At 34.9% G+C, this 27492-nt stretch overlaps 2 protein-coding genes across 2 annotated transcripts; one reads left to right on the plus strand and one right to left on the minus strand.

The window, feature by feature from the left end:
• LOC120346908 (uncharacterized) lies at positions 1 to 4754 on the plus strand. The gene is made up of 5 exons (XM_039416701.2): positions 1 to 161; positions 1530 to 1748; positions 2198 to 2305; positions 3600 to 3823; positions 4318 to 4754. Exons 2-5 carry the CDS (start codon positions 1565 to 1567, stop codon positions 4504 to 4506), a joined length of 705 nt encoding a protein of 234 aa, XP_039272635.2. The 5' UTR covers positions 1 to 161; positions 1530 to 1564; the 3' UTR covers positions 4507 to 4754.
• Positions 4755 to 6505: 1751 nt separating this feature from the next.
• LOC120346905 (nucleolar protein 6-like) lies at positions 6506 to 27243 on the minus strand. The gene is made up of 25 exons (XM_039416699.2): positions 26606 to 27243; positions 23725 to 23841; positions 23136 to 23240; positions 22597 to 22671; positions 21606 to 21774; positions 21174 to 21305; positions 20648 to 20814; positions 20054 to 20174; positions 19062 to 19204; positions 18067 to 18185; positions 17136 to 17313; positions 16130 to 16252; positions 15650 to 15798; positions 14813 to 14934; positions 14247 to 14374; positions 13656 to 13773; positions 12648 to 12805; positions 11789 to 11952; positions 11182 to 11334; positions 10499 to 10596; positions 9894 to 9984; positions 9273 to 9396; positions 8270 to 8464; positions 7338 to 7439; positions 6506 to 6673 (listed from the first exon to the last, which is right to left on the minus strand). Exons 1-25 carry the CDS (start codon positions 26780 to 26782, stop codon positions 6533 to 6535), a joined length of 3369 nt encoding a protein of 1122 aa, XP_039272633.2. The 5' UTR covers positions 26783 to 27243; the 3' UTR covers positions 6506 to 6532.
• Positions 27244 to 27492: the final 249 nt, after the last annotated feature.

Here is a 27492-nt window from a genome sequence, read left to right on the forward strand (position 1 = left end):
TATTTATACAGTTTTCAATGCGATCGAAATACGAGCGCTTTATTGTGCAACTGAATTAGCTTCGAATGCACGAGATGATTAGATATGCTAGAGCAGAGGTGTGCAACATTATTTGTCGGTGGATTTTATAACCAACTTTGACTAGCCCCTTGATCACATAGGTATATTATTTTATTTCCTAAATAGGCTTTACTCAAACTGGAACAATAAACATGAAAATTAGAAGACGATTTCATCTTATTCTGTATCAAAATTATGGGCTGAGTAAATACTTAACAAACTTGGAAACACAAAAAATTGTGCAAGAGCGACATTTTAATACTATTCATTGATTTAAAAATAACCCAAGGCCCGAAATGCAGAATTACATTCAAATAAATATTTCAGGGAAATGAAAACAAGGTCAGTTGTAAAAAACTTGTAATGAATGCAATTTGCATGATATGGTGAAAGCATTGAAAAGGCTACATTTGCATGTTCGGCACATGATATCGTGCAATGCCTTAATGATCGCTTGGACTTTATCAGTAATAAGGCAGTTGTTTAAAAGTCAGGCGTTGAAAACGTGAAAGGTATCTATGCCAGAAATACCTAGTATAGCTCGACCATAAGTATATATCTGCGTGTGATTCTGGATAATAATAATTCATAGATAGATTAAGGCAGAGTTTCTTGTTCATATATAAAGTACAGTATTTTACGGAGCATGAGGCGCTCTTTTTTTTCTCAAAAATCGAACGTGCGCCTTATAAACGATTTTACTTAATGTATGGATTAGGTAGTGCGTTATGCTTGGGGCTGGGCATTTTCGAATACCTTGTGATTTCAGAATCGAATCGAATAATTTTTTCGAATCGAATCTCGAATACTTGAAAATATATAATTGTAAGCGACTTTATTATAGTAATTGGTCCTCTCAAGAAATGAATTACTGAAGACATAGAATGATTCACTCAGATAGATTACTAAGCGTTCACACAGAATAACAAACACGTTTTATCAATAACTCACTACAGAAAATAGTCATATGTTAGAATTCCGTTGAAAAAATACTCAAATGAAAAAAAAATTGGGGAATTCATCTCGACCATTAGCGGAAAGATAAAAACAAGATGGCGGCGATTCGAAATTTAGCTCTGAGCCGATTCGAATAATTTACTATTCGATTCGAAATGCCCAGCCCTAGTTATGCTTTATTACTTACTTTTATAAAATGACCGCTGTTTTACGTATTCTTCGGATAAAATGCAATAACCGTTCCGTACAATATCATAATACAGGTAGCAGCAACGTACTTAGGAAGAGGTCAGAATTGTCGCAAAGTCCCAAACTTTAAAAATTTGTCTGCAATGATGCTCTGAGTCTAAGATAATTTTACGAGTCTAATGTTTATGTGAAAAGTGTAATACAACGGGGTATATTTTGCACACGTTTCTTACTTCCTTATCCTGAAGGCGTAACAGGAAATAGAATATTATGGGACACTTTACCAAAAACATATATATTATATTTATGTTTCGTATTTACAGACTGTTTCCCAAAAAGTTGTAAAACAGCTTAAGCCATGAAATTTCCCCCGTTCATCCTATCTGTTGTATTTGTCAACCTATGGCTTGTAGCTTCAGTTCATGCGAGCGGCAGCAAAGGAATGTTTTGCAAGGCTGTCGATGACGAAGCTGATATTCTTGGCAAAGGAAATTGCGAACAAGCCAAAGTTAATGCTACAGTGAAAGAGCATGTTGAATCAAGTAAGACCTAGTTGTTACGATTCCTTCGAATATAATAAATCCAAGTGATGAATATTCTTTAAAATTAATATATGCTTAAAGCAAAGGAATACTTTGAGATGTAAAACTCTGTCCATTGCAGGTGACTGAGAAATGAAAAACAAAATTTGCTAGTCTGTATTGGCCTCTCATGCTCACAATGGCCGCATTTAGTTGTATGAATTTCCAACTGATGGCGGTTACATTCCATGATTATACCTTCACTTTTTGTGATTTAAATCAACGATTAGTTGAATATATATATAGTTAGCCGCAAACAAACAGCCACTAACCCAACGTTTGCCAACGAAGTTTGAGGTCTAAAATGATATATATATATATATTAAACATTCAGCACCCGGACTTTGCTATAAGGCTATCATTCCCATTCTCGTTTTTTTAATCATTTACTCATTATATTTTATAAACAGTGGAAAGCTCAATAATCGCAAAGATGGCCGAAATGGAAGAAAAACTTCTACAAAGACTAAGCAATCTGAAAGTATCACTCTATCAAGTTAAAAAGGAAATACAATCAGGTTACTAGAACTTCAGTAATTACGACGTGTCATTTGACAAACTAATAAATAAACAATTTTAAATGTTGCTATACATGAGAATAAATAAATTAAAAATCAAGCAAGAGTAGAATGTTTGTAATATTATTGTTTAAATCATCAAACTAAGCAACAAACTCAGCCCTATAACGTTCTGCCAGTATGGCCCCGCTCTAGACACTCTCCTGCCTGCCAATCCAAATTTATTTAAATCAGTCGATCGTGAAAAGAAATTTTCATAGTTTAGTCTTTATTCGATCCCCTGTTTCAATGACGCGTCCACTTGTACCTTCATCAAAACAACCTCCATCCACGACAGTGACTAATATTGGAATTTTTACGATTCAAACGTAACTAAACTTAATTAAACTCATTTCATATCGAGCGTGTTTATGCATAGATAAAATGCAAAAAACGTTGTACAACAAGTGCGGCCACAGAGGCGTGCGTTGTTATCATATTTAGGCATTTAACCCAAGATAGCGACAAAAGACTGGGAAAATGAACAAGATATGTATTTTGAACTTTCAAACTCTAAGTTTTTATTGGAATACTTCAGGGAAAATATTTTCAAAATCTCAAAATTCGACCTTATGTCATAAAACCTCGATATGGCAATATGAGTATACTGACATGAAATTTAGGCTTCAGGTCTTCGCGCACATCAAAGTACGATGCCTCTGAAACGACTACCTTTTTTATCATAAACAAATTTATAAAGTAGGGAATTGCGAGATTTTCTAATATACATGATATGAAAACTGATATCTATTTATTCATAAATAACACGTTTTTATTTAAAATAATTGCTAAATATAGAATATTTATCATTGAATCGTGTAGGAGAGATTTCTTGCTATCGACCAAGTACAAAAACCAAATTCTAGGTTATATTTTAAGGGGAGGGCATATTAGACACGTAGTGGACATAGCGATCGTATTAATATTATGTTGTTGGACACGTTTAGTGGATATAACGATCGTTTTGTTGTTATGTTGTTCTTTGACACTTAGTGGAAATAGCGCGTTCAGTGACGTCATAGCAAACAAAAACAAATCTCACAGAACTAACAGAAATATTTGAAATAAATAAAAGTAAAAGCCTTCTGGAGAAAATTTTTATCTTCAACCACTGAAAATTTCAAAGCAATTGGTCCAGTAATCAAAGAGAAAAGCGACTTTTTAAAAACGTGTCAAAGAACAAAAACATAATATTGAAACGATGGCTATGTCCACTAGTGTCCAATAATCCAATCCATTTCAATACTTTTTGCAGAGATCTGTGGAGGCTTTCATTACAATGGAAGATGCTATTGGGCTACGGTGTATGCCATTCAAAATACTGATTATAGTGAAGCTGTTGCCTTGTGCAAGGACAAAGCCGGAGAGCCAGCCGATATCCTCGATTCCAAACATTACGATTTGATAATGGAATACATTCGATCGATTATTACGTCATCACACACGTACCTGTGGCTCGGGATGACCGTCACACCACACGTATGTTTATTAATTATTTCTTAGTCGTGGTGTAAAAGAGCTGGTCAGTGGGGAACATCATAGGGATTCCTGTTTCGTTCATTATTTATAGTTACTATCATGTTAGTTGCGACTGGATATAGGAGCATAATTTGCAATGCCAGCGTACGTAGTAGCCTACAATGTGGCATTGGCCGAACGAATTATACTATTTTAACGGCCTGAGAAAAGTCAAATGGAATGAACGTTATGAATATTTCCATTAATAATATACTGTATTTAGAGAAACAGTCTAATAACAGCATTCTTGCATTATATGCATACGGATCCACCGGTACAAAAGCGTAGAAGAAGGATAAATAGTCTCGCAGAAACCAAATCATTAGCGCATTAGCATGTCTTTAACAAATCAATTTTGGACGCATTTTAAAATTAGCTATGGATTCGATTGAATGGTTCCCATTACGAGTTGTGGGAATGCGATGAACTAAAATTTCATCTATTAATATTTTCAGAATGGAGCTGTTCAATTGTCAAATGGAGTCACAGCTCCGTATTTGAATTATGAATCAAATTATCCTGCGGACACTCGGTTTTTCACCCGAATGACCATCGCAGTGAACAAAGAATCCTCCAGCGAAGAACAGGGAATGTGGAACACTAGAGCTTTTGATGACTTGCATGGAGTTGTTTGTCAAAAGTAAAAGCAATCAGCCACAACGATGAACTGTATACATGTGATAGATTATTTTGGAATGTTTATTAAATTACGTATTGTGAATATATATTTGTGATCAGTGCTGGGGTTTTGTTTTGTAGAACTCAAGAACAACACGCTACCTCACTTCAGAAATTGTAAGTATCTACATCAGGGGTGGGCAATGTTTTCGTACCAGGGGCCAAAAATTTTTGCCCACCTAGACTGGCGGGCCATGTAAGTGTGACGTGAAAGCTACATTTTATGAACAATATTTACCGTGTTATGAAAAACAATAAGCCTCGTGCCAAAACTAAATTCAATCGCCATCTCTCAAACTTCTTGAGCTATTTTTTTTTAGCTAAAAACTCGGATTTAGTTTGATTGTGGCAGCATCACGCGGGCCAGATTGAATCACCCAACGGGCCGGATTTGACCCGCGGTTTGCCTATGTCAGATCTACATCAACATGACGCGCTTTTGAAACGCCAAATATAACGATAGTCGTCAGTTGCGCCGCGTCAGTCGTACAATGTCCAAAACAAAAAAGAAAGAACGAGTTCGTTGGTTATCGCGCCATTCCAAGATCGAGTTTCGCGGAACCCACCACATTTGTGATAGTAGTTGGTGAGGCACAGTCTTCTTCAAGTGACTAGTAGAAGTGTTATTATTTTATTTAATAAAATACAATTACTGCAAAACTATCGCGGCTAGTTTCAAGGTGTCGCTGCCTGAAGACCTCTTGAGGTAACTCGCGACTCCTGTCACACAATTTAAGTTAGTTTCCACTTGTATTTGTAATATTTTTTCATATATCATACCATGTTTAAATTGTGTTGACGAATAAATGATGATTGATTGATTGACAAGTACGATAACAACTTTTAGCATATATGTAACAATAATATCAGGCTCAAATCTTACAGAAGACTTTCTATCGAGTGATGATATTTTACTCAGAGGAGATGAATGTCGATAAGACACGTAATCATACGGCACATTACAGACTCGTCCGGTTACAGGATTATTTAGTCAGTTATTAGTTCCATATGAATGGAATTAATGGTGTAAGAAGCTGTAACCGGCCAACGTTTACGTGAACCAAGCACTGTATCTGAAACAGACCGCCTAATCACTTTTGCTCAACAATTGTCTGCTTAACTAATCTTATGCCTAACTCTCTACCGATAACCTGACAAGAGGGTGTGTTTGGTGTATTATCAAGCACACTTATCTGCTTATCTCCCGAATAAAAAATTTGTGCGCTCCCGATGTGCACCGAGATGGTGCACAACCTGAAGCCTAACCTGGTACACAAACTATGTTCAGGTTGTGCGCCGTCTTGGTACACATACTTAGAGGTCCAAAATTTGATCACACATGATAAATCCAAAGCCCCTCGTCCTGGGTATAGAAATAGTAGAAAGTGAGACAGTTCATTTTGTGATAGAAGAGAGAGCGCCCTCATTTCTAGCCCTGTAAGCTGTGACAAGTCCAGCAATTCCCATAGCTGCACAAAAAGATAACCCATAAGACCATGGGCGACATTCTGTGGTGTGGTGTAGATGTTTATCACGAGTGACCGAGAGAGGATATATTAATCAAAAAGTGAAATTTTCTGAATTCTAATCAGAAAATGATGAGATTAAATAATCAAAGATTAAATTAAGTTAATCAAATAACTCTGAGAATACAAAGTACTGTTTCCAATTTTAAATTTTTAAGGTTGAGATTGGAGTGAAAGCTGTGAGCACCCAGTAGCACCAGATATCAAGTAACATATTTTGCGCTTCAGAAGTGTGTGTACCAACATGGAGGTAACTAATTTTGTTCGCCACCTTTACATCAAGTTGTATGAAGGAAATGAAACCTGTGACTATGAGCAGGGGGTATATTAACTTGGCGAAGACAGACCCCGAACTCGTAATAGAACTAAAAGAAAGGAAATTGGAATAAAATTACGATCCAACTGTAACCTGGTACACACACCACAGGAGTACCATATATTTTACGTTTCTAATTTATTTATCCGATTAAATTTTCCATTTATCTGTTCTTAATTCAATATTTGAAACCAGTCCTTTCCCGATGATTTGAAAATCTTCTATGACTGTTTTAACATTTGCTGCAACTTTACTTTTACTGAGGATTGATGAGCATAAGGCAGTGGTTAGCTGAATAAAAAGAAAATATTGAATTTTTGGCGCTCCAGAAGTATGAGTATAAATATGGAGGTAACTAATTTTGCTCGCCTATTTTACATCAAATTGTGTAAAGGGAGAGAAAATTATGGCCTAACCCTAACTTGGTACACATACTGTGAATGTGAAATTCAATTTTTTGTTTTTAGTAATAGCTAATAAAATAGCACCATTATGTATGGGAAGTATTACGGGATTTACATTTTTACACCGGGGGAGAGGAGAGCCGCTAAGATGGCTAATCATATAGCAAACCACCGCCTCTTGTATGGTTACCAGTCCATGTCGAGTATGGGATTATTTAGCCAGATATTGGTTTTCGGAAGCATGGACTTTATTACATTAGAGGCATTCGGACTACCAATAGCACATTACCAACTCAAGTTTTGAAAAAATGTAAGGAATATGTTCGCTACCACACATCTGTTAGCAGGTTTTTGCACCATTAAGTCCATGTTACTGCCAACAATACCTTGTATCTGACATGGACTGGTAACCGATATAAATATGGAAATTCTATCCAAATTCAAAACAGACTCCAGCCTCGAACATTTTAAAATACAAGACTTTTCAAAAACCATTTCTGCAATGGTTTGCCTAGGACTATGTCATCGAAAATATAAGAAAAAGAACCAACTTTGAATTCTCTTGGTTGAAAAGCATTTGGCCTCCATAAAACCCCAATTTCTCGTCCACCATTGGTGTTGTGAAAGAACATAGCCAGCTCACCGTATGATGACTGCAAAGTAAACGATTGGTTTTAATTTTAATATAAGCACCCTAAAGTTGTATATAAACTCTAACCTATCGATGTTATTAAAATTGGAAAAAAACTTGTGAAGCTAACTTTCAATCCTGGCAATTTTTCATTGCATCTGCGTTAAACCCTCAAAAACAGGAAATAATGCTATAAAATTTGTTCAAAGTGATCAATCCATGTATGCGATTTAAAATAAAATATATATAACTATAAAAAGTGAAGAAATTGCAAGAGCCATCTCTATTCTGGTTCTAGTATCTATGTACTATAGGCAGATAGAAGCGAAAAGCATAGGATACAAGAGAAATATCGACACAAAGGTCGCGTACAGTATGGTAAACGCCTCGAAGCACAGAGATCGAAAAGAAGATACTCGCATAAGTATGATAGAATAAAAATTCACATTCAAAGGAAATAAAACGGCTAAGTTTGGAGATGAAGTTAAGAAAAAAATCCATCTTTAAATACTGGAAATTTGAAATCAAACTGTCAATTAGTGCAGAAGAAAAGTCATTTTACCCCAACAACAGTACGATTAAAAACAACAATTTAGCATGATGATCCATAATCCCCCTTATGTCGCAATTGTGATACAGGGTGTCCGTAAAGTCGCTTTACAATTTTAATTTTGTTATGAAGTCAGTTCTCAATATATCTCAATCAGGTTTATTGTTTTTTCAATCAGTAATTGCTGAAGTATTTTTTCAACATTTTAACACATTGTGAGTGCCAAAACAATATATGGTATCGATAAATTCCTTTGTAATTATAAAATTTTTTGAAACTTTATGGACACCCTATATATTTACCTCAAGTTCATCCAAGTATGATTGCACAGGATCAAATCCAACAACTGGCAGTATATTGGAATTTTCATTCTGTGTTGCCAGATCTTCCTCCACAATATCTCCATCAACTTGACAAGCTTCATATTTTCTGGCAACACATTTTGGTTCCAAATGAATCACAACATCATATGCTGATAATGATCCGTGGAAAATACTCTGAATATCCAAAAGTGAGGATTTATAGCAGACAGACATTTAATTATTCTTAAAATAACGGAGTCATACATGTCTAGGTTAAAACAACATTAATAGTGAATCTAGACCAAGAGGTAAATGAAAAAAATTTCAGCAAGATAAAGTCGGTTGATAAAAAGTGATATTCTGCTCAAACAGATGCAACTGGCATTATTCAAGCTCCAACTCTAGTGAATCTAACTGTTTGGAATTGGATTTCTCTATTTGGTTAAAACCAAAAAAGATAATAAAATGGTTTAATCATGTGGCGAACCGTGATTTCCCAATTTGTTCGAGTATAGCTGACTGGAGCATCACCACATCATAGGATTAGACCTAGCGAGTCAAAAACGAGATAGCAATCGGAGACCGCCAACTTATCGATCTAGCGACGTGTATCCTTCGCTTTGACTCAATAACGACACCATGTGTCCCATCACTAATTAATTGATAACGACATAATTCATCCAAAATCAATAGGCTTCTGGTCCGAGATATGATGAATGCACAGGCAGAACTTGGAGCAGATTCAACCTCCCTTTCGTGAGATTCGCGTGTATCTAACAGACAAATACCTATCAACATACTTACCAATCGAGATCAATAAGTAATAAGTCAATGCCCCCCTGCCCCATCCGTTCTGAGAACCCTTTAAAGCCCCTCATGTGTGGTATGAATACATGAATACATACTTATTAACATTGTTGACATGGAGAAAAATGTATAAAAAATTATTTCTGTTTATCACACAAAACATGGCACTTGATATAAACACAACAATTATATTTACCATTGTACTGACCCCTTTCTCCAAACTCATAATTTCATTTTCTAAATTCTTCAAAGATATGACAGCTAAAGCTTGCAATCTACGCAAAATCATACAAGTTGGTTGTTTTCTTGTCCATATTGATCTAGAGTGGAAAAAATAAGGGAATAGGGTTTTTCTAGTTGTATACTCCTGGCTTCATTAAAGCAAACATTAAATGAGATACCGATATCGGGGCAGAGGCGATTATTATAGTTCAAAGTGATATATTTTCCTATTAAAGGACCAACCATTGGATCGAGTGCTACTTACAATCAACGTTTACCCAAAAATTGATCATTATAAATTACAGTATAGGGTTTCAAAATTTAATACTTTCATAATCAGTTTTCTAGCTGTTTCACACATTTTTCCAATCATTATCAGATGAGAATCTACTTTGTGCTCGAAAGGACCATTGCAGCATAGCAGATCTGTCTATTTTTGAACAGAGAATCTTTAATCTGGCGATGTCAACGAATTAGAGTCAAACGCTTAAAACAATGGCCCATTATGTCCACAGTTGATACCACTGTCTATCCTAGGTGATGAATATGGGCTGATGAGGACTGAAATTTTCTAATCAGGTTTCAAGTGATTTACCTTGTTTTATCCTTGTTGGTTGCAATGAACATCGTGGGAAGAGAATCACGATTTGCGTTGAAATGTTCTTGGATAGTAGTGATGTCGAATTCTGATAAAAATAAAACGAAACAATAAGGGGGAAGATTTAAAATTACCGGTAGGTGTTAGGTTCAAACTTGGACTTCAGGTAAAATAAGTGTAGTTGGAAGCAGGGATAGGATGTATGGTACCAATCACCATTTGAATGTCTTTTTTTGCTTATTAAGTGCAATGTTTATGTGAAGACATGTTCTTTTTTATTTTCAAAGTGTCTCCTAAACTTAAATGAAAAATGGCAGTAATTGTGTTAAAATTTATGGAAAACCATGAAAACAAAAAAAGGACTGCTTTGGTGTTGAAAGAATAAGAACGCAAATGCACACAAAAGTGGTATAAAAATGAAGATAAAAGGATGGGATGAAGAAGTAAATATACTCAAGTGAAAAATACAACATTCCAATTCGCAATATCACATAGAATATCATGTCAAATTAATTTAGCATATAAAAGTGTGCTAACAGTTATTGACAAATAATTCAATTACTGTCACAATATTTTTGGCCCCTTCTGTAGAATACACTGACCTTCCATCTCATTATTGAAGTCTATGATGACAGGATTTGAATTGAAATCAAACTTTGAGATGAATGAAAGAAAACGGACAAATCCAACTTGAGCTGATCTGAGTAAAATATCACAAGAAAAAATAGTTACGATATGTTTTTACATTCAAACTTTTACATTTAAAGATTTAAGTTGCGCAAGTACATTACAGACTATTGTCATATTTGGTTAGAACTTTATCCCAGGGAGGGAGGGGAAGACGATAAGAAAACCCAATAATATTGTGAACAATGCCCATCTTCCAGTCTAGGTCACGTATGGTAATAATGAACCCTAATTGTTTGAATAGAATTTGGTGGTGGAGAATGCCCAAATCAATTAGCGGTTGAATCGTCATGGGAATAGCTAACTGATTGATTGGACATCAATGGGGTTGAAAGCTATAACCGATCAGAGGTTAAATGACAAGATGTCCAGTAGTTCACCAACATATTACAAATTGCAATTGCATTTGATCCGGAAACAATCAAGGGGTTACGACGATAAGGGATGCTATGTAAAGATTTGAATTTTGAATTGATTTCTCCCCAAAGCTTCATATAGAAGTGAACAGTATGTGAATAGTCAGGTATATCCTGCTAAAAGCCATTAGAATGCAAGGGAACAGAACAGAAGCATAATAGCATTATGAATCACTACTTACCCAGGTGTTGTATATGGCTCTGGATTTGTGTACAAACTTGCACATAAAAGTTCGATAACAATTTCAGGTACATGACGTGATAGTAACTGGCCATTGATCCATCGTTTTGCTAATCGAGAGACAAGACAAAATGAAGGAAACTTTTGGGTCAATCTGAATAAAATATTTGGAGAAACTAATTTATTCTGAGTATATATTGAGAACTGAGAAAACTGTATACTGTGCGTGAAAAGCATGCTGCATAAGTTTATAGCCCCCAACATAAATTTTCTGTTTCAATGCTCAAAATGTGTCTTCCTTCAGCAGAAGTAATTAGATTTTATTTCACATTAGATACTACATTGTACCAGAGTTTTCGTTCGTTTAATGTCTTCCGCTTGAATAACCTAGTGCTATGCTACATTGTTTTGTAAGCATGAATTGCCGAAACAAAATTTAAATAGTGCATCCAATCGGTTAAAATAGGTTACATTAAATATGGAAACATGGGAGGCAACGATTTCATAAACACTCCACATTTTCGTGGGGAAAAGGGTAAATAAGCACCATACATATATAAAAAAAATCACAGGCACTTAATGTTCAATAAAAATTCGACAGTACGTACCCATGTAAAACACTTGCAAGCTTTGGTAAATGCGAAGTCTTCTCTTCCAATGCAATTGATTCAGGAGTTATTTTATTTTTGACGAGACCATCATTTGTTGTGAATGTTTGCATTATTGTAATTTCCCTGTGATATGCTATGATGATTCGAAATACAAAACCATCCTGAAATTATGATTAGTTAATTAATATTAACAAGTGGGAACATAGAATAATATTCAAAGTATGGCAAAGTCAACCAAAATAAATTTTTACATTTATCTTGGGGCTTTGTACCTACGGTAGTTCAAATTGGGTGGGCAAAAAATTAACTACCGGTAATAAAATATTCCATGTGAATTTTAATGGTGGAGGAACTGTAAATGACCAGCGTTGCGAAGTAGCATGTAAGAAGTAGAAATCCAACAGTGTGACCCACAATGACTAAATTAATTAATTACGAACAAAAGCCTGATTTAGAGTGATTCATTTCCCGTCCCCGAACTCGTAATAGCACTAAAATAGGAAGATTCAAAATAAAATTATGGCCTAACCCTAACATGGTACACATACTATGTTCAGGTGTCCGCCATCTTGGTTCACATACTATGGGAGCGCATTTTATTGAATATTCAGGTTGGAGCTGGAGTGGCATATCAAATGAGAGTCAAGTCAGAATTTGAGAGTCAAGTCGGAATTTTGATTGTTACATTTTGAAGTCAGACTTTAACAAATAATCTTGCAAAGCTCAAGTTTTCTTGGACAAACTTTGTTCCAGAAGTCTAGAGCTATAGTTGAATTTTTTACAGAAAGTTAACATAGAAAATTTTCGTCAATTTTTGGAAATTTCAAAATATTACTTTGAAGATGTTACTGCTAACCTTGAAGACATCCAGATAGGTTTGAGTAGGAACACAGGTTAATTCTGAATGTTCTTTCTCTAATTCATCAGAAAATGTGATATGAAAAGCAGCTTTTAATCTACGTAATGCTTCAACATCTTGAGGCCATTTCCCACTTCCTTCGAGATGACAGATTACTAGAAATAAAAAGTCGTTTTTTGAATGAAAATAAGATTTTACAAGCTATTCAATTCAAGAGACCTACGGCACATTAACATAGATGTATTTCTGTAACGTTTTGTCTGACCAGGGTCAGACTTCTTCATACAAGCTGAAGTATAGTCATCTTCATTCCAGCATCCTTGCGTTCATGCATACGGATTCACTTCCACAAAGGCATAGAGCAAGGAAAGGTAGTTAGACTTGCGTAACCTAAACCGATGTTAGATTATTACAAGCAATGTTTAAATATAAGAACATACAGGCAATGCTGTCACTGTTCTCATTGTTCATTGGTAATTGGCTAATATTTGTAGTAAAAAATTCCACATTTTTTTTTCAGCCACGGAGAAAAAATATACACATATTTAAGTAATAGTTTTCTGGGGGACTATTCCATATGCAATCACTGGATTATTAAAGAGATTGGTCAAATAGTTGGGAATTTTTTACCTCTACAATTGCAACCAAAGAATATCTCCATGAGTTCACTTTGCTAAGAAATAGCCTACATATCACAACAATACTCAAATATACACAACTAGAAAATAGTACACCACAAGGTTCTGAAAGTGCTTCATTCGGAGCCTCAGATAATGTCATATTTCAATTATTGGTAAGGAACCAGATACTAGTATATGGCTCTTGTGCTTAATGTGGAATTTACTTTCAAATAGGTACACAATTCAATATTTCTAATGCACAGTATTTTGTAAGATCCAAACCCTACATTTCCTGCAGTCAAGTTTACACCACACAAAAAAAGCTTAAATATTCAGGACTCACAAAATGATTCCTCAAACAGATAATTTATAAAAAACTACAAACCTTCGATTGCATGTACATAAGGTGGAGCGGAATCCTCGGAATCTGGTACTTGGATTTTCTTCATTATTTTTTTCATCACTTGGTTGTCAGGAATGATGACCTGAGTTGGTGGATAAACCTGAAACATGACTAGATATCAGCTTTGTTCGAAAGAAACATCACAGAAGATGTGACAATGTTGCAAAAAACTATACTATATGGGAAAAGTAAAGATGGGTCTTGTTCTTAGAATATACTTTAATACAGCGGTACCCAAAGAGTATGTCGCGAGTGAAATAATAATTTTGTAGTATTTCAAAGCATAATCAGGCACAGATCAGAAAAGAGAGTTGATATTGCCTCCATTCTTTAAACCTGCATGTTTTCAAACTTCAGAAGGAATATAGCACACCCAACCAAGCGATAACAATATTGAGTTTTATTCAAAGGCAGCAATTTTTTCATTGTGTAAGTGCGCCATGAGTTTTTTTTCTTAATAATCTCAAAAAAAATTTGAAAAAAGTAAAATTGATGGACTTTTTTCTATTATCAAGTAATGATAATTTAAAAGTAATTGTTCAGATCCTAGCTACAAATTATAATTTAACCTACCTCTGTATATCTCAGTGCAGGTGAAACTCCTTGTAAAGAAACCACAGTCAAAGGTAAATCTTTCAAATTTCTGAGTTGCCGACATAATTCATTGTAAGAGTGAACGAGCTTGATATTGACTTCATCACCTAAAAAATAAACAATAACAGTAAGGAACTGAATTTCTTATTTATACATGGGGAGAGGAAGCTGATCTGTTTACCAGCCAATATCTGGTATGGAATTAGTTGACCAGTTATGTAAATGAAATGGGAACCGAATTATGAATATATAAATTAATGAAATGATTCGAATACGCTGGTTTCAGATATTAATTTATTATCTGAAAAAGCTCTATGTAGGAGAGAGGTTGTAAAACATAAGGAGTGCTGTGGTTCACCATACACAAATCCTGTTCTAAATGTTGTACTCTTTATAATTTTTTTTCAGACATTGTGCTTTTCGAAAAAGGTACTGTGCAGCAGCCACTAATATTTAAGAAGCAACGCAACCATCTATTGGAAGGACTGAAAACTTTCCGGTTCGGTATTGGCTACACAATTCCTGCCTACAGTCATATATAATACCTGTTCCAACATAACCAGGTACAGGAACATATTCTGTTTGTTTTGAATCTGTTTTCAATGTTAAAATTTCTTCAATTTGATTGGAAGTGTAGATTATGGAATTGCTGGATAAACTGCAGTGCCTGGAAAGATATAAGATGAATACTGATAGATGAAGGGGGACATCTACACCGGACCAGGGGTGTACCCAGGGGGATGGGGGTTTGATTGCGGATCAGAAACCCCCATTTGAGATGTGGGAAAAAAGCATTTTACTGTATAGCAATTTTTTGTTGCTTGAAACGCTTTTTAGAATCTCAAAACTCTTGAAACCCCTGGATCCGCTAGCTATTACGGTATAACTTGGCAATCAGAAATTTCGGAACCTCTCTTTAAAAATTCCCGGCTGCTCCCCTGCTTCGGACTGTGGAAAATTATATTCAACTAAAACTCCCGAGTTGAAAATATTTTTGACTCCGGGTTGTTGGAAATCATGGCTCCTGCTTGGAACACTCAAAAAGTCAAATTTCGATAAAAAAACTGTAGCAAACATTTGTCTACTTATTTATTCATTTTTTCTGGCCCTTATAATTATACATGCTTAATTCTGATTTGCCATGATTACTAGGAATCCTTGGGTACTCCCGTGGCGTGTGTACCAGGTTAACGTTAAGCCATAATTTTATTCCGATTTCCCTTATTTTAGTTCCGTTCCTTTACACAACTTGATTTAAAATAGGCAAATAAAATTAGTTATCTCCATATTGGTACACACACTTCCGAAGCGCCCATACATGTTCTAAGCATAAAATGCCTCACATAAAAGAGTACCCCAACTTGCATAAGTCATATACTTACAATCTAAGAATATGTTTTGTAATATTTTCCAGAATATTTCTTTTGTCTGTTTTATTTTTGCAATTCCATACAACAGCCTCACAAATAGATCCATCTTGAAATCTTCTCAACTCAGATTTATCTCCCCAAAACTCTCGAAACGAGGATGCCTGAAACAAAAACAATAAAAAAAATGAAAATCACTTATGGAAACAATTTTTTTTTTATTCAATATGCAAAATATTTTGAATTTCTATTCATTTTAAGCTTGCAGGTTTCGAAAGTTGCCATGGAAACTCAGAGTATCAGTTTCAGTATATACGATAGTTCTCAAATATAATATTATTTCTTCATAGAAATATAGGCATAAAACACAATTCAAAGTCTTTGGCAGTAGACTGCAATATATACTGCTAGTTCTTGCAGCTGCATTGATAAACAGTCCCCAAAGTAGTTTTATTTATTATAATTATGCAAACGACATATATACTGATACGATACCTCTGGAGTTTCAGCAGTTGGTCCTTTATCAATAATAGAGGAGGCATCAGAAGTGAGAATGAATCCAAATGATAATGTTGATGAAGGATCCTTCCAAGATGGTGGATGGGAATCAGTGGACCACTAAAAATGACAATAATGATAAATCTAGTAAAATCTCTCTACTTTACTGAATTATGTGATAAGCAAGAATATTTTCTCAAGTTTAATTTTGGAAATATTATTTTTCAGTACAATTTTGCTAAAAAGCTTGTTACAGTATTCATAAAAGTTATGAATAAAATCCAAATATTTTAACATTGAATTCTAAGTTATTCATTTCAACGACTAATCTTAAGGTTTAGATAAATTAAGCAAGTGTAGTTGAGGGAGTTCAGCAACACTTTATCAAATTTATGTAAAAAATTTCGCTTTTCACCCCTTTTATGCAAAGAGATACTATTTTCAAAAAGGAGCAAATCTTTCCGGATTTGCATTACCAAAATTATTACACCATGGTTGTGCAGGTGGGCACAAGCTTTGAATGAATGCAATGACAACATTTTCAAGTTCAACATAATAAGGGTATTGCTGACAAGTTGACTTTGATAATCTTTCATGACTTCTCATCCATTGCAGTTGAAATATTGTACGTTTTGTTTTCAATATAAAATTTTCTGTTCAAATTAATAATACTTGTTGCACAACGAAAATAAATATCTGAATCGATGACTACGGTGCCACAAGTGCCATCAAATTTAATACCCAAAGGAGTCTTATAATTATATAATTATACATGCTTAATTCTGATTTGACATGATTACTAGGAATCCTTGGGTACTGCCGTGGTGTGTGTACAAGGTTAACGTTAAGCCATAATTTTATTCCGATTTTCCTTATTTTAGTTCCGTCCCTTTACACAACTTGATTTAAAATAGGCCAACAAAATTAGTTATCTCCATATTGGTCTTCTTCCAAAAATATTTTTATTTCTCAACTAATATAAGACTTGGAATATTCAACTTACCATGCCATACTGACAACCTTTAACACCAATCAGCTTGACCCTTGACCTTAATCCTTGCCGCAAAACACTCATGATTTTTGGGACTGCGCAATTAATTGCATTTCCACCGTAGTCAGGTAAATTTTCTATTAAATTCATCCTCTCACATGAGTTATGCAACAACCATGGTCGACAAACACTAGAGTAGAAACATGATAAATTACAGAATAAAATTATTGGGTTTAAAATTTACTGTGGTTATGGGTGACTTGTTGATTGCTTGCCAAATGTTATTCTCGGAGCGAGTATGAAACACAAAGTTCAATGTCGTAATGATAATTTCACTACCATCATTGAAGTAGCAGCATTGAGACTGACTCAGAAAAATTCTCATAACTAAGAAAAAAGGAAATTCTGACTTTATCATTAGCAAGCTGCCTTTGGTTTGGAATGAAACTACTACACTATGGAGGAAAAATGATCATTAAAGTTGAAGAATAAAACAAATTGGGTATTTATTTACAATGGCTATTCGCTCCTAGGTGATTGCTTGCCTAATACCTTTGTTGAAGCAAGCATAAAACGATGGAGAGCATAGTGATAATGTAACTACAATTATCGAAGAAGAAGTCAAATTAGCATCTACTTTGAAAAATTCCCAGACCTCAAAAACAAATTAGCATTTGCAAGCTTGAAGTTTTAATTAAGAATTTGTCTTTTCAGATGTTGGAATTCAAACTAACATTCTGATACACGCATAGGCTCCTAATAATCGAATACCTGCACCAAAAAACAAGCTTGGGGCTGTGATAAATCCAAATGGTACAAGAATAAAATTTAAAAATAATCAACTGCATGGATTTGATCATATTGATAGGAAAAAGCTGTAAAAGCAAAACAAACTATTCAAAATGGATATTTTGAAAAAGCAAATATAATAAATATTACTCACTGTATGATGTGATCAAATTTTTTAATGAAAGGAAGTGATGTCATGAACACTGCATCAAACCCATTGCTTATCACTTTGTTATCCAGAGTTTTTAGAGAATATTCTGCTTCCTGGCAGACCTGTTAAAAATCAATTAATTCTTGTGACCTGGAGAGTGGTTGAAAGAAAATAATTTTGAATATTTTCATTTAAAACTACAGTGTTTAGTAACAAATTTCGAGTTAGCCCAGGGACATAGCCAGTAATTTTTGGAGGGTGTGTTTTCAAATTTTGAGGGTCTGAAATGCGTTTGAAGCTATAGAAAAATTGTGGTGCTCCCGAAGTATGCGAACCAAGATGGCAGGCAACGGAACGTAACATGGGTAACAGGTTAGGGTTAGGCGATAATTTTTTTCCAATTTTCCTTATTTTAGTCCTATTATCAGTTCGAAGACTAGCCAAGAGCCTCCCGTAGTATTTATACCTAAAATTATGGCCTAACCCTAACCTAGTACACATATTACATTCCGGTGTCCGCCATCTTGGTTCGCATACTTCGGGAGCCCCAAAATTGCTATGTATGACACACAGAAAATTGGTATGTCTGACATTACCACCCACTGTGTTAGTCAACTAGATTAAACAGATTCCAATCAATTGCTAATAACTTTTGGAAAACATTTGTGTTATTTTCATGTCAAGGAGAAAAAAAGCATCAACTCATTTATGTTTTCATGGCTTTGCGTGTTATTTGCCAGTTTCAGTTGTGTTTCAGAAATTGGTTGTGAATCAACCATTATGGTATTGAACATTTAAAATAGTTTATACTCACCAACTTTCCAAAACACTCAAAACAAGCATACGTTTTGCTATAGGAAATTATAAGGAGAATTTTTCATGGGGTCAAGGAAACATCCATTGGTAATAATTCTGTAAGTTGACGGAACAAGTACCAATATGTTTATTCATTCCTTCGAATATAAATTTAAAAATCTCATTTCAAAAACTTCACAGACCTGATAATACACAGCAGCAGACATTTCAGAACATAAATTCAATGTTCCAGCTGGATCAACAAAAACAATTTCAAAATATTTATGAAATTCAGAAGTATCATGATCTTTAAAGCTGATGCCTTCTTCTGTCCAATCTGATGTGCCTGTGAAAATAATGACCGATATTCTAATTTGTTTAAATCCAGGTCTGGTTCATATACTTGTGAGCAATAAACTGTCAATGCGATAGGACTTCTAGGATAGGATTTACATATTTATCTCCAGGAAGAGGAGAGCCGATAAGATGACTTAATCATATGCCGAACCACAGACTCTCATTTCTTATCTCATGACCAGTTAGGCGGGAAAGCAATGGCAAATTGAATAGATTTCTGTCTTTCGAAAAGTAATAGGATAGGATTTACATATTTATCCCGGGGGAGAGGAAAACCGATAAGACGGCTTATCCATATGGCGAACCACGGCCTCTCGTCCGGTTAGCATTCCAAGTCTGGTATGGGATTAGTTTTATTGTTTTTTTTTTTTTTTTTTTTCGGAAGCATGGACTTGGTGGTGGAGGAAGCCGTAACCGACCAGCGGTTACGTGAACCACCTAACGACGGCGAGGAGTCCAGCAATCCTCTCGCACATAACCATCCCTGCATGGGATTCGAACCTGCGAACCCACGCAGAGTAATTAGAGGTGCGGTGGCGAGCGTATTCCTAGCCCGTTGAGCCACACCGCCGCGCCAATATCATCTTACATATGAGTGGATGATTGTACAGAGACTAGTGGAAGACACGTTGAAACACTTTTATGATCACTGCCTACCATTTTATGGCACAAGGCATTGTTTGCGAAATTTTAATAAGTAAATTTAGGAAAGCTGCCCTCTGCAAATAAACCACTTATAGTTCACAATTACAAATATCAAATTACCGTGAGTATGAAAATCAAAATTTTATTATTCTCCATAATATGTCGCACAACTGCTGATAAGACTGATACTTACTTAAATATTGGAAAACATTTCTCACAACTTGATAACTGCTCATCATTTTATTAATTCTTCTTTTCTCCAACAAATAAGCAGCCAACATTGATATTATAAAACCATTGAAACAACCAGTGCCCTGCAAAATGTTTGAAACTAATGAACTCACATAGACATCCACAAAAAACTTACACAAGTCTAGTTTAAGCAATATTGATCCTTATTAAAGAATAGTCTTTAGCAAAACCACATTCTTCCCAATAAAAATTGCTTTTTTGAGTACAATTGGATTTATGTCAATTATAATTAATTTAAGTAATTTTGCTGCAAAAACAAAAAATTCAAAGCAAGAATAATTCTAAACTACAAGTCTACAACAGCTTAAAAGATGGGCACAATAAGAACCAATGGTATCACAGCTTGTCAATTCAACATTTTATCACTGCCAAACCAAGCCAACATCTTCAACAAAATTTTGTAATTTCATAAACAAAGTGCACCCGTGACGACATGGTAAAAATTTCTCAATAGATCAGAAAAATACAATGTGCCTTAGTTTAGCCCTGTCTTATTCATAGCATGATGGACAATTTTTTTTTACATATTACGCACTTGGTCAAGTTCTCGTTGTCTCAGCCAAACTTTCAATAATTTAATTCCATCTCTGATTCCTTCGTATTCAGAAAATGACTCGAATAAATATTTCAAATGTTCAACCATCAACATATCTCGTAGTACAATACTGTTATAATGTGGTGTTGGATTGAGAGAGACATCATCTGAAGCAAATAGGAAAATTGTAGAAAACAAAGAATTAAAGTCCATGTAAAAGATCATTAATAACACTTCAATCATGGTAGCTCTTTTAGAAATATGGGTACCCCAGTAATGTGTGTACAGGCTAGGGTTAGGCCATGGTTTTATTCCCATTTTCCATATTTTGGTTCTATTATGAGTTCTGGGACTGTCTGTGTTAGCCAAGTGAATATACCCCCTGTCCATAGGTTTCAGTCCCCTTACACAACTTGATGTAAAATAGGCGAACAAAATTAGTTACCTCCTTATTGGTAAACATACTTCTGGAGCGTCGAAAAATGCATACAAAAACAGATAATTCTACTTTTCTTTCTATTCTTACCTTGTTTAGTTGATATTCCAGTAAACCAGCTTTTCCGAACATTGCTTTTATGAGGAAGAAATCTTTCTAATTTAAAAGATTCTTTACTAGGACAAGTGTGGACTCGAACAATCAGAGAATTTGAGAGTTTACCTAAAAGAAAAAATGGTAGTTCAATAAGGGCACATAATGTACTAATTGTTAAATATTTTCAATTAAAGTTACATTTTCTCTTTTTGAAATATTATAGCGAAAAGCATATTATTCGAATTATAGTAGGTAAAAACATAAGTGACTTAGATATTTTTTAATATATGAAATGGGGATTTACATATTCATCCAGGGAAAGAGAAAATGGGATTAGTTAGCCAGTTATTTGTTCCAGATGCATGGACTTGATGGTGGATGAGGACTAAGACTATTTTCTGATTTTTCGATACCTCTAAGACTTACCAGAAGGTTTGAGTAGCAGTACAGGTTTGAGAGGATTTTCTTCAGAGTAGGCAAATTTGAGTTCAGAAATGAGATCATTTTCCAATAAATAATGAGCAATGTAGGCAAGATAAACTGCTCTCTTCCTTAAATATCTTTGATTCAAATGATCTTTTGCTTGCATAGATTCCTGTAGTAGCAATAAGAGAATATTGACGAGGATTGAAAAAAGATATTCAAGGTATACATTAATATAGGATAAAGTTAAGTTTTTCTATTTGAATATAGACTCTGATCTCTCCAAGTCTTATAAAATGAAGAATTTTATACTGATTTTACAAAATGATTCATTTACAAAATGATCTTATCATCAATAACAGGCATGTTGAAACAATATCTTATAAGTTATAACTAAACGATTCCTACTAATGCGTTATCTCAATAATGTTGGTCTGGTTAAGACTATGTAATAGCGCAAACACGCAAGCGAAAGCGATCAAGTGTGTGTCAACCAATCACAGACCGTACAAGCGATCACGTGGGATCAGACAAGCACAAGCGAGCGACAACCAACCAATCATACACTGTACAAGCGGCATGTGCCGAACAAGCGATCAGCTGCATGATAAGACAATCACACCTGCACAAGCGAGCGAAAACAAACCAATCACAGACTGTACAAGCGTTCCATGTTAAACAACCAATCACAGACTGTACAAGCTATCAGCTGTATGATAAGACAATCCACCTTCACAAGCAATCGTGTGTGTGCGTACATGCTTGTTATCGTGAGAACTTGGTATGGTTTGAAGCTTTTGGAATTACCGGCAAGTCAGCATAATATCATCTCGTTGCGTGATCAAATTCAGATGCGCGAATGAGCTGATTTTTTGGTGCAATCTTAGATATGCGCAGATAAGACGGTCCCTCAGTTTGGCAACTTTTTTTTTGAATTTTAAACTCGGCCTAATTGCGATCATATACGGTAGGTTGTATTTGAAAAGGTACTCACCGTTGGGAGTTCCAACACGAGATCGATGTTCAATTTTTGTTTTAAATTTGTATCAAGAAGATAACTTCCCACAACCTGAATTTAAAAATAAACCCTTGAGACATTCTGACTTGAAATCATGAAATGCTTGTAAGAATCTGTGTTTTATTAAATTCCTTATTCAGAGTTGAATGGAAATATTACTATTTCATACTATTGACAAACTAATAAAAATTATTTCCATTCCAATACAGTGGAGAGCTAACCTAAAAATTAACCATATCAATATATATATATGAATAATAAAAAAAATTATTTTAAAAATGAAAAATAGGGGGATGGTATTTAAAATGGTATTCACAACGACAGCTCTACATACAGAAACTTTAATTTTATAGTTACTATCTGTAATAATCTAATTTTTCAATTCCAGATCAAAGATTGTCTGAAAACTATACTTTTATAGATATATTACTCAGTGATTATCTTGTTAAAGCAAGGTCAACAAAGTTATAAGTTAAAACTACTTTACTCTTTTGAGTTAAATAAAATGCACATACTTGTATATCAGCTGGGGGAGTGCACTTCATTTCACCTTTAACCTTCGCAGGCTTCATGACAAATGGAATTTGAATTTGATCAAACATCTTCTGACTCTCAGATAACTGTAAAATTAGGGAATATTAACAAGAGTGAATATCGCCATTTATACGCCAATAAGATACTTTACTGATTGGTAGTCAGGGATAGGAGTGTCGCCAGGAATTTTCAAAGAGGTGGGGGGTTCTGAATGTTCTAATAAGCAAGTTATATCGCGACAGACAGTGGAATCTGGCCGGAGGTCGGAAAATGTGAGTTTTCAAGAGTCTTCAGAGTCTAGAAAGCATTTCAAGCTATGAGGAATTGCTGAGCAGAGAAATGCTTTTTTTCTTCAATTTCAAAAGAAGGGGGTTCCAAAAGTCAAAGCCGGTACCTGCATAAAAACAGGACCTTAATAATTAAGATAGAATTAGATATGAGCAATGCTCAATAAAAGAGCCAATTTATAAAACTGATTATACAGAGGCTTGCTAGAGTGATTATGTGTAAAAAGCTATTACAATATTAACGTCTATAGCCTATACATATTTCAATCTTCTGAAGACATACCTTGAATTTATCTGTGATGGGCAAAGTCATGATGACATCATGTAGTGAATGTAAGTATTCATCAATTTTTTCGCGTTTTGTTTTTGATAATGTCACTTCTTTTAGCAGCTCTGTGATCTGGAAATAAATGAAGTTTTCTAAGCAATAGAATTTCAACACAGCTCCATCGTCTACATCGGGGCTTCCCAAACTTTTGAGCTCGAGGCCCCTTTGAATATATTGAAATTTTTCGCGGCCCTTTTTCACGCTAATAATGCTAACAGTTCAAAATAGGCATTTTTGATATTTTATTGACACAGATGATTTTCAACTTTTAATAGGGCTACTCAATACCAAAAACATCTTTACTAAGAATATTCAATGTAATGGGTGTGAATGCTTCTTGCTGCATAGCAAGTTCAGCCGTGGCGCAATGTTTGTTTAATAATGATGAATTACGATGTCTGCCCACCGACAACCTGGTCCTAATACGGAATTGTTCACTCTTACTGATCAAACTCAGCATAAAGCAGTGTTTTGCAGCAAATCATCAAGGAAAAAACTCGCCACGCACCTCCACGAAAAATATGCTGCCGCAAAATGAAACACAAGTTTGACATCGTTAATATGTACTTTATGCCTTTTGAGGTTTATAAACACGTAAGCCTTAGGAATAAAGGCAAAAGGTTAATCTTTTTTTCTAACTCTGCCTAGTTTTTCTTTTAAATGCCCAAAAATCACTCATGTTCGATAAACTCGATTCAGCAAATGAATAAACTGCGGCCAACGAAATTGCAGCATTAGGGTTTACCTGTTACGAAACAACGTAACAGAAAGCAAATAATATAGAACGATAAAATGAATTTTATTTATATACACATCATTTGCTTTAATAAGAAACAATGAAACATTTAGAATAGAAAAAAAATATGTGATATGTTTCGAGGCGCGCACTGTGCAAATCGCCTTCCGGAATTGCTAGCTTAGCGATTGAAGCCGGCATTGTTATGCAAGCACGCAAATCGGGTCTTACGACCAGAATATGCATTGTTATGCACGCGCGATGATTCTACTGTGTTTCCCCGAAAATAAGTCCAAGCCTAAACTTTAAAAATGATTTTAATACAATCGCTCCCCTTAAAAAAGGCTTCGACGATAGCGCAATTTGTTTACCTAATCCCGTGGAAGTTTCAATTCTGCTAGGGCGTCGCAAATTTCATGATGGTGTTATAGTAAAATATTATGTGATATGTTTCGAGGCGCACTGAGCAAATCGCCTCCCGGAACCACTAGCATAGCGATTAAAGCCGGCTTTTATGGAAGCACGCAAAACGGGTCTTACGATCAGAATATGCATTGTTATGCAAGCGCGATGATTCTACCGTGTTTCCCCCAAAATAAGTCCAAGCCTGAATTTTAAAAATGATTTTAATTCAAGCGCTCGCCTTGAAAAAAGACTTCGTCGATAGCGCAATTTGTTTACCTAATCCCGTGGAAGTTTCAATTCTGCTAGGGCGTCGCAAAATTTCATGATGGTGTTATAGTAAAATATTATGTGATATGTTTCGAGGCGCACTGAGCAAATCGCCTTCCGGAACCGCTAGCATAGCGATTAAAGCCGGCTTTTATGGAAGCACGCAAAACGGGTCTTACGATCAGAATATACATTGTTATGCAAGCGTGATGATTCTACCGTTTAATTCTGAAAATTCGGTTTTCTGTAGATAAAGATTATTACTCCTTGGTTCAAAGAGCGTTGTGCACCCCATCTCCTTCGCGATTTCGTATTTATATTAAGCAGGCTTTTCTACCATGGCCCATTAAATTTGATTTCACTGACTGTTGTTAGATTTTGTTTGTTCGTTTATATAAAACTCATTGCAAAAAAGGTATTATATTGAAATGTATCAATGCGTACGGTATTTTTCACGGGAAGTCGCAACTTGAGCATATTTCTGGAGGTCGTCACAATACAATTAAGTTCGAAAACCAGAGAGTCCTAGTTGATAGAAAGAAATCTATTTTAGAGTTGTTAATAATCTATATGTAGCAGCTATTTTAAATGAAAACGTGCTATTAAATTGGTATCATATTTTGGTATTCATATTTCGTATATTAATCTCGTTATTCTCTACATCCCCCCAAAATAAGCCCCAGTGTTCAAAAGAAAATTGAAGACAATGTCTTTCGGGAAAACACGGTGTGATGATGTATATTCACTCGGAATCGTGAAATTATCGTTTTACACTATTTTTAATAATTGTATTTCAAATCAAGAGTCTGAAAAAGTGCAATAGATATGGTACTTTGTGTAAAATTGGTGTTCTCTTCGCGGCCCCTAGAATCCTTTTCACGGCCCCTTCCAGGCCCGCGGCCCCTAGTTTGGGAAGCCTTGGTCTACATAAGTTAATGATTTACTTTGCCATGAAACGTTATGAATTAACAAGAGCCATATATTCATATAAGGCTAGACACTGTGGACTGAATTATCACTTAAACAATGTCTGCCAGGGAAAATTTACCCTAAACTTTTTCCAACTCTGAGCCATTTATGATGAAACCATTCAGGTTCCGGTTGACAAAAATTTGGACTCCAGTTTTCATGCCGGGTATTTGACTCAAAGATGGCAAAATTTCAATTGGACTCCAGTTGCAAAAGCTTCGTGGAGTATGCAAGCCTTCTGTAATTGTCTGTTGCGAATATTTATTCAACTTATGATGCTTTCAGAAATCTCGACTTAGATTATCACCATCGGAAATTTCTGCCTTGGACAAATTCAAACTTTCAGTTCGAATCCTGGAAAGTTTGAAAATACACTCCTCAATTTTGGACTCCACAATCCTGGTTGTAAAGGGCCTTTTTTGAAACAAAACCTTGAAATTTAGTGACTTATAAAATTACCTGTAATTTTGTCAAATTGGAATGAAATAACATATTTGTATCTCGGAGAGTATTGAGTTCTTCTGTTGTCGGTGGTTTGTATAAATCACTTCCTGACAACTTGGAAGATTTCGCTGGAGGAACATCTTCCTCTAAATTTGATTCTTCATCTTCGTCAACAAATTCAGGAGATTCCATGTCTATTCGTCAATTTTTATATTAACAACTTCAGGAGAAAGAAACAAAAAATTAGAAAAATAGGAACAAGAAATGTTGCTCGATGTATGAAAACACAAATATTATCAAACACTAACATATATCCAACAATATTGTTTGGAATTAGTCTTCTTGTAAGCAAGACACCATTTAAGGATTCCGACACATAACAATCTGAGCTAACGACATCAGAATAGACCATTTATAAATTAGTGTGATACCAAAATTTTCCTTATACCAGCTTAATACAAGCTAGAACAACCCAGGGTGTCCATGAGAAATTAGAATTTTATATTATAACCTGCAATGAAAGATCTCACTTCTCAATGAACCAACAAGTATTTCAAGCAATTTTTCTAATTATAAATGAAAAACTGACTTCAGGTCATTCTGTAACAAATCCAAAAAACCTTATTTGACAGTGGACATTCCTAAAATATTGCTGACTTTAGAACAATGTTTGAATTCTATCAATAAACTCAAGAGACGCAGCAAGAAATTCATTTCATTTTCTTTAAAATATAATCCACAGCTTGTGAAATATTATCTTCAGAAAATAACGAATATCCAACATTTTTTCTTCTAGGATATTTCTTTTTATAAACATTTTGTTGCATTCTGTGTAAACTTTCATAAATCTTTTCGCACTTTTCAACGTCTTCAATTTGCGTTGTTTCTCTATGCCGAAAAGT

The sequence above is a fragment of the Styela clava genome, chromosome 11 (genome assembly GCF_964204865.1).
Source record: "Styela clava chromosome 11, kaStyClav1.hap1.2, whole genome shotgun sequence".
Classification (NCBI taxonomy): Eukaryota; Metazoa; Chordata; class Ascidiacea; order Stolidobranchia; family Styelidae; genus Styela; species Styela clava.

Bases quoted from the DNA above. Each gene is read 5' to 3' on its own strand.
- LOC120346905 (XM_039416699.2), bottom strand. From the start codon at position 26,782: ATGGAATCTCCTGAATTTGTTGACGAAGATGAAGAATCAAATTTAGAG. The intron at 21,775-22,596 runs GTGAGTACCTTT...TTGCTACTACAG, and splicing joins TCGTGTTGGAACTCCCAACG to GAATCTATGCAAGCAAAAGA. The intron at 8,465-9,272 runs GTAAATATAATT...TTGGATATTCAG, and splicing joins AGAAAGGGGTCAGTACAATG to AGTATTTTCCACGGATCATT.
- LOC120346908 (XM_039416701.2), top strand. From the start codon at position 1,565: ATGAAATTTCCCCCGTTCATCCTATCTGTTGTATTTGTCAACCTATGG. The intron at 1,749-2,197 runs GTAAGACCTAGT...TTTTATAAACAG, and splicing joins GAAAGAGCATGTTGAATCAA to TGGAAAGCTCAATAATCGCA. The intron at 3,824-4,317 runs GTATGTTTATTA...TAATATTTTCAG, and splicing joins GGATGACCGTCACACCACAC to AATGGAGCTGTTCAATTGTC.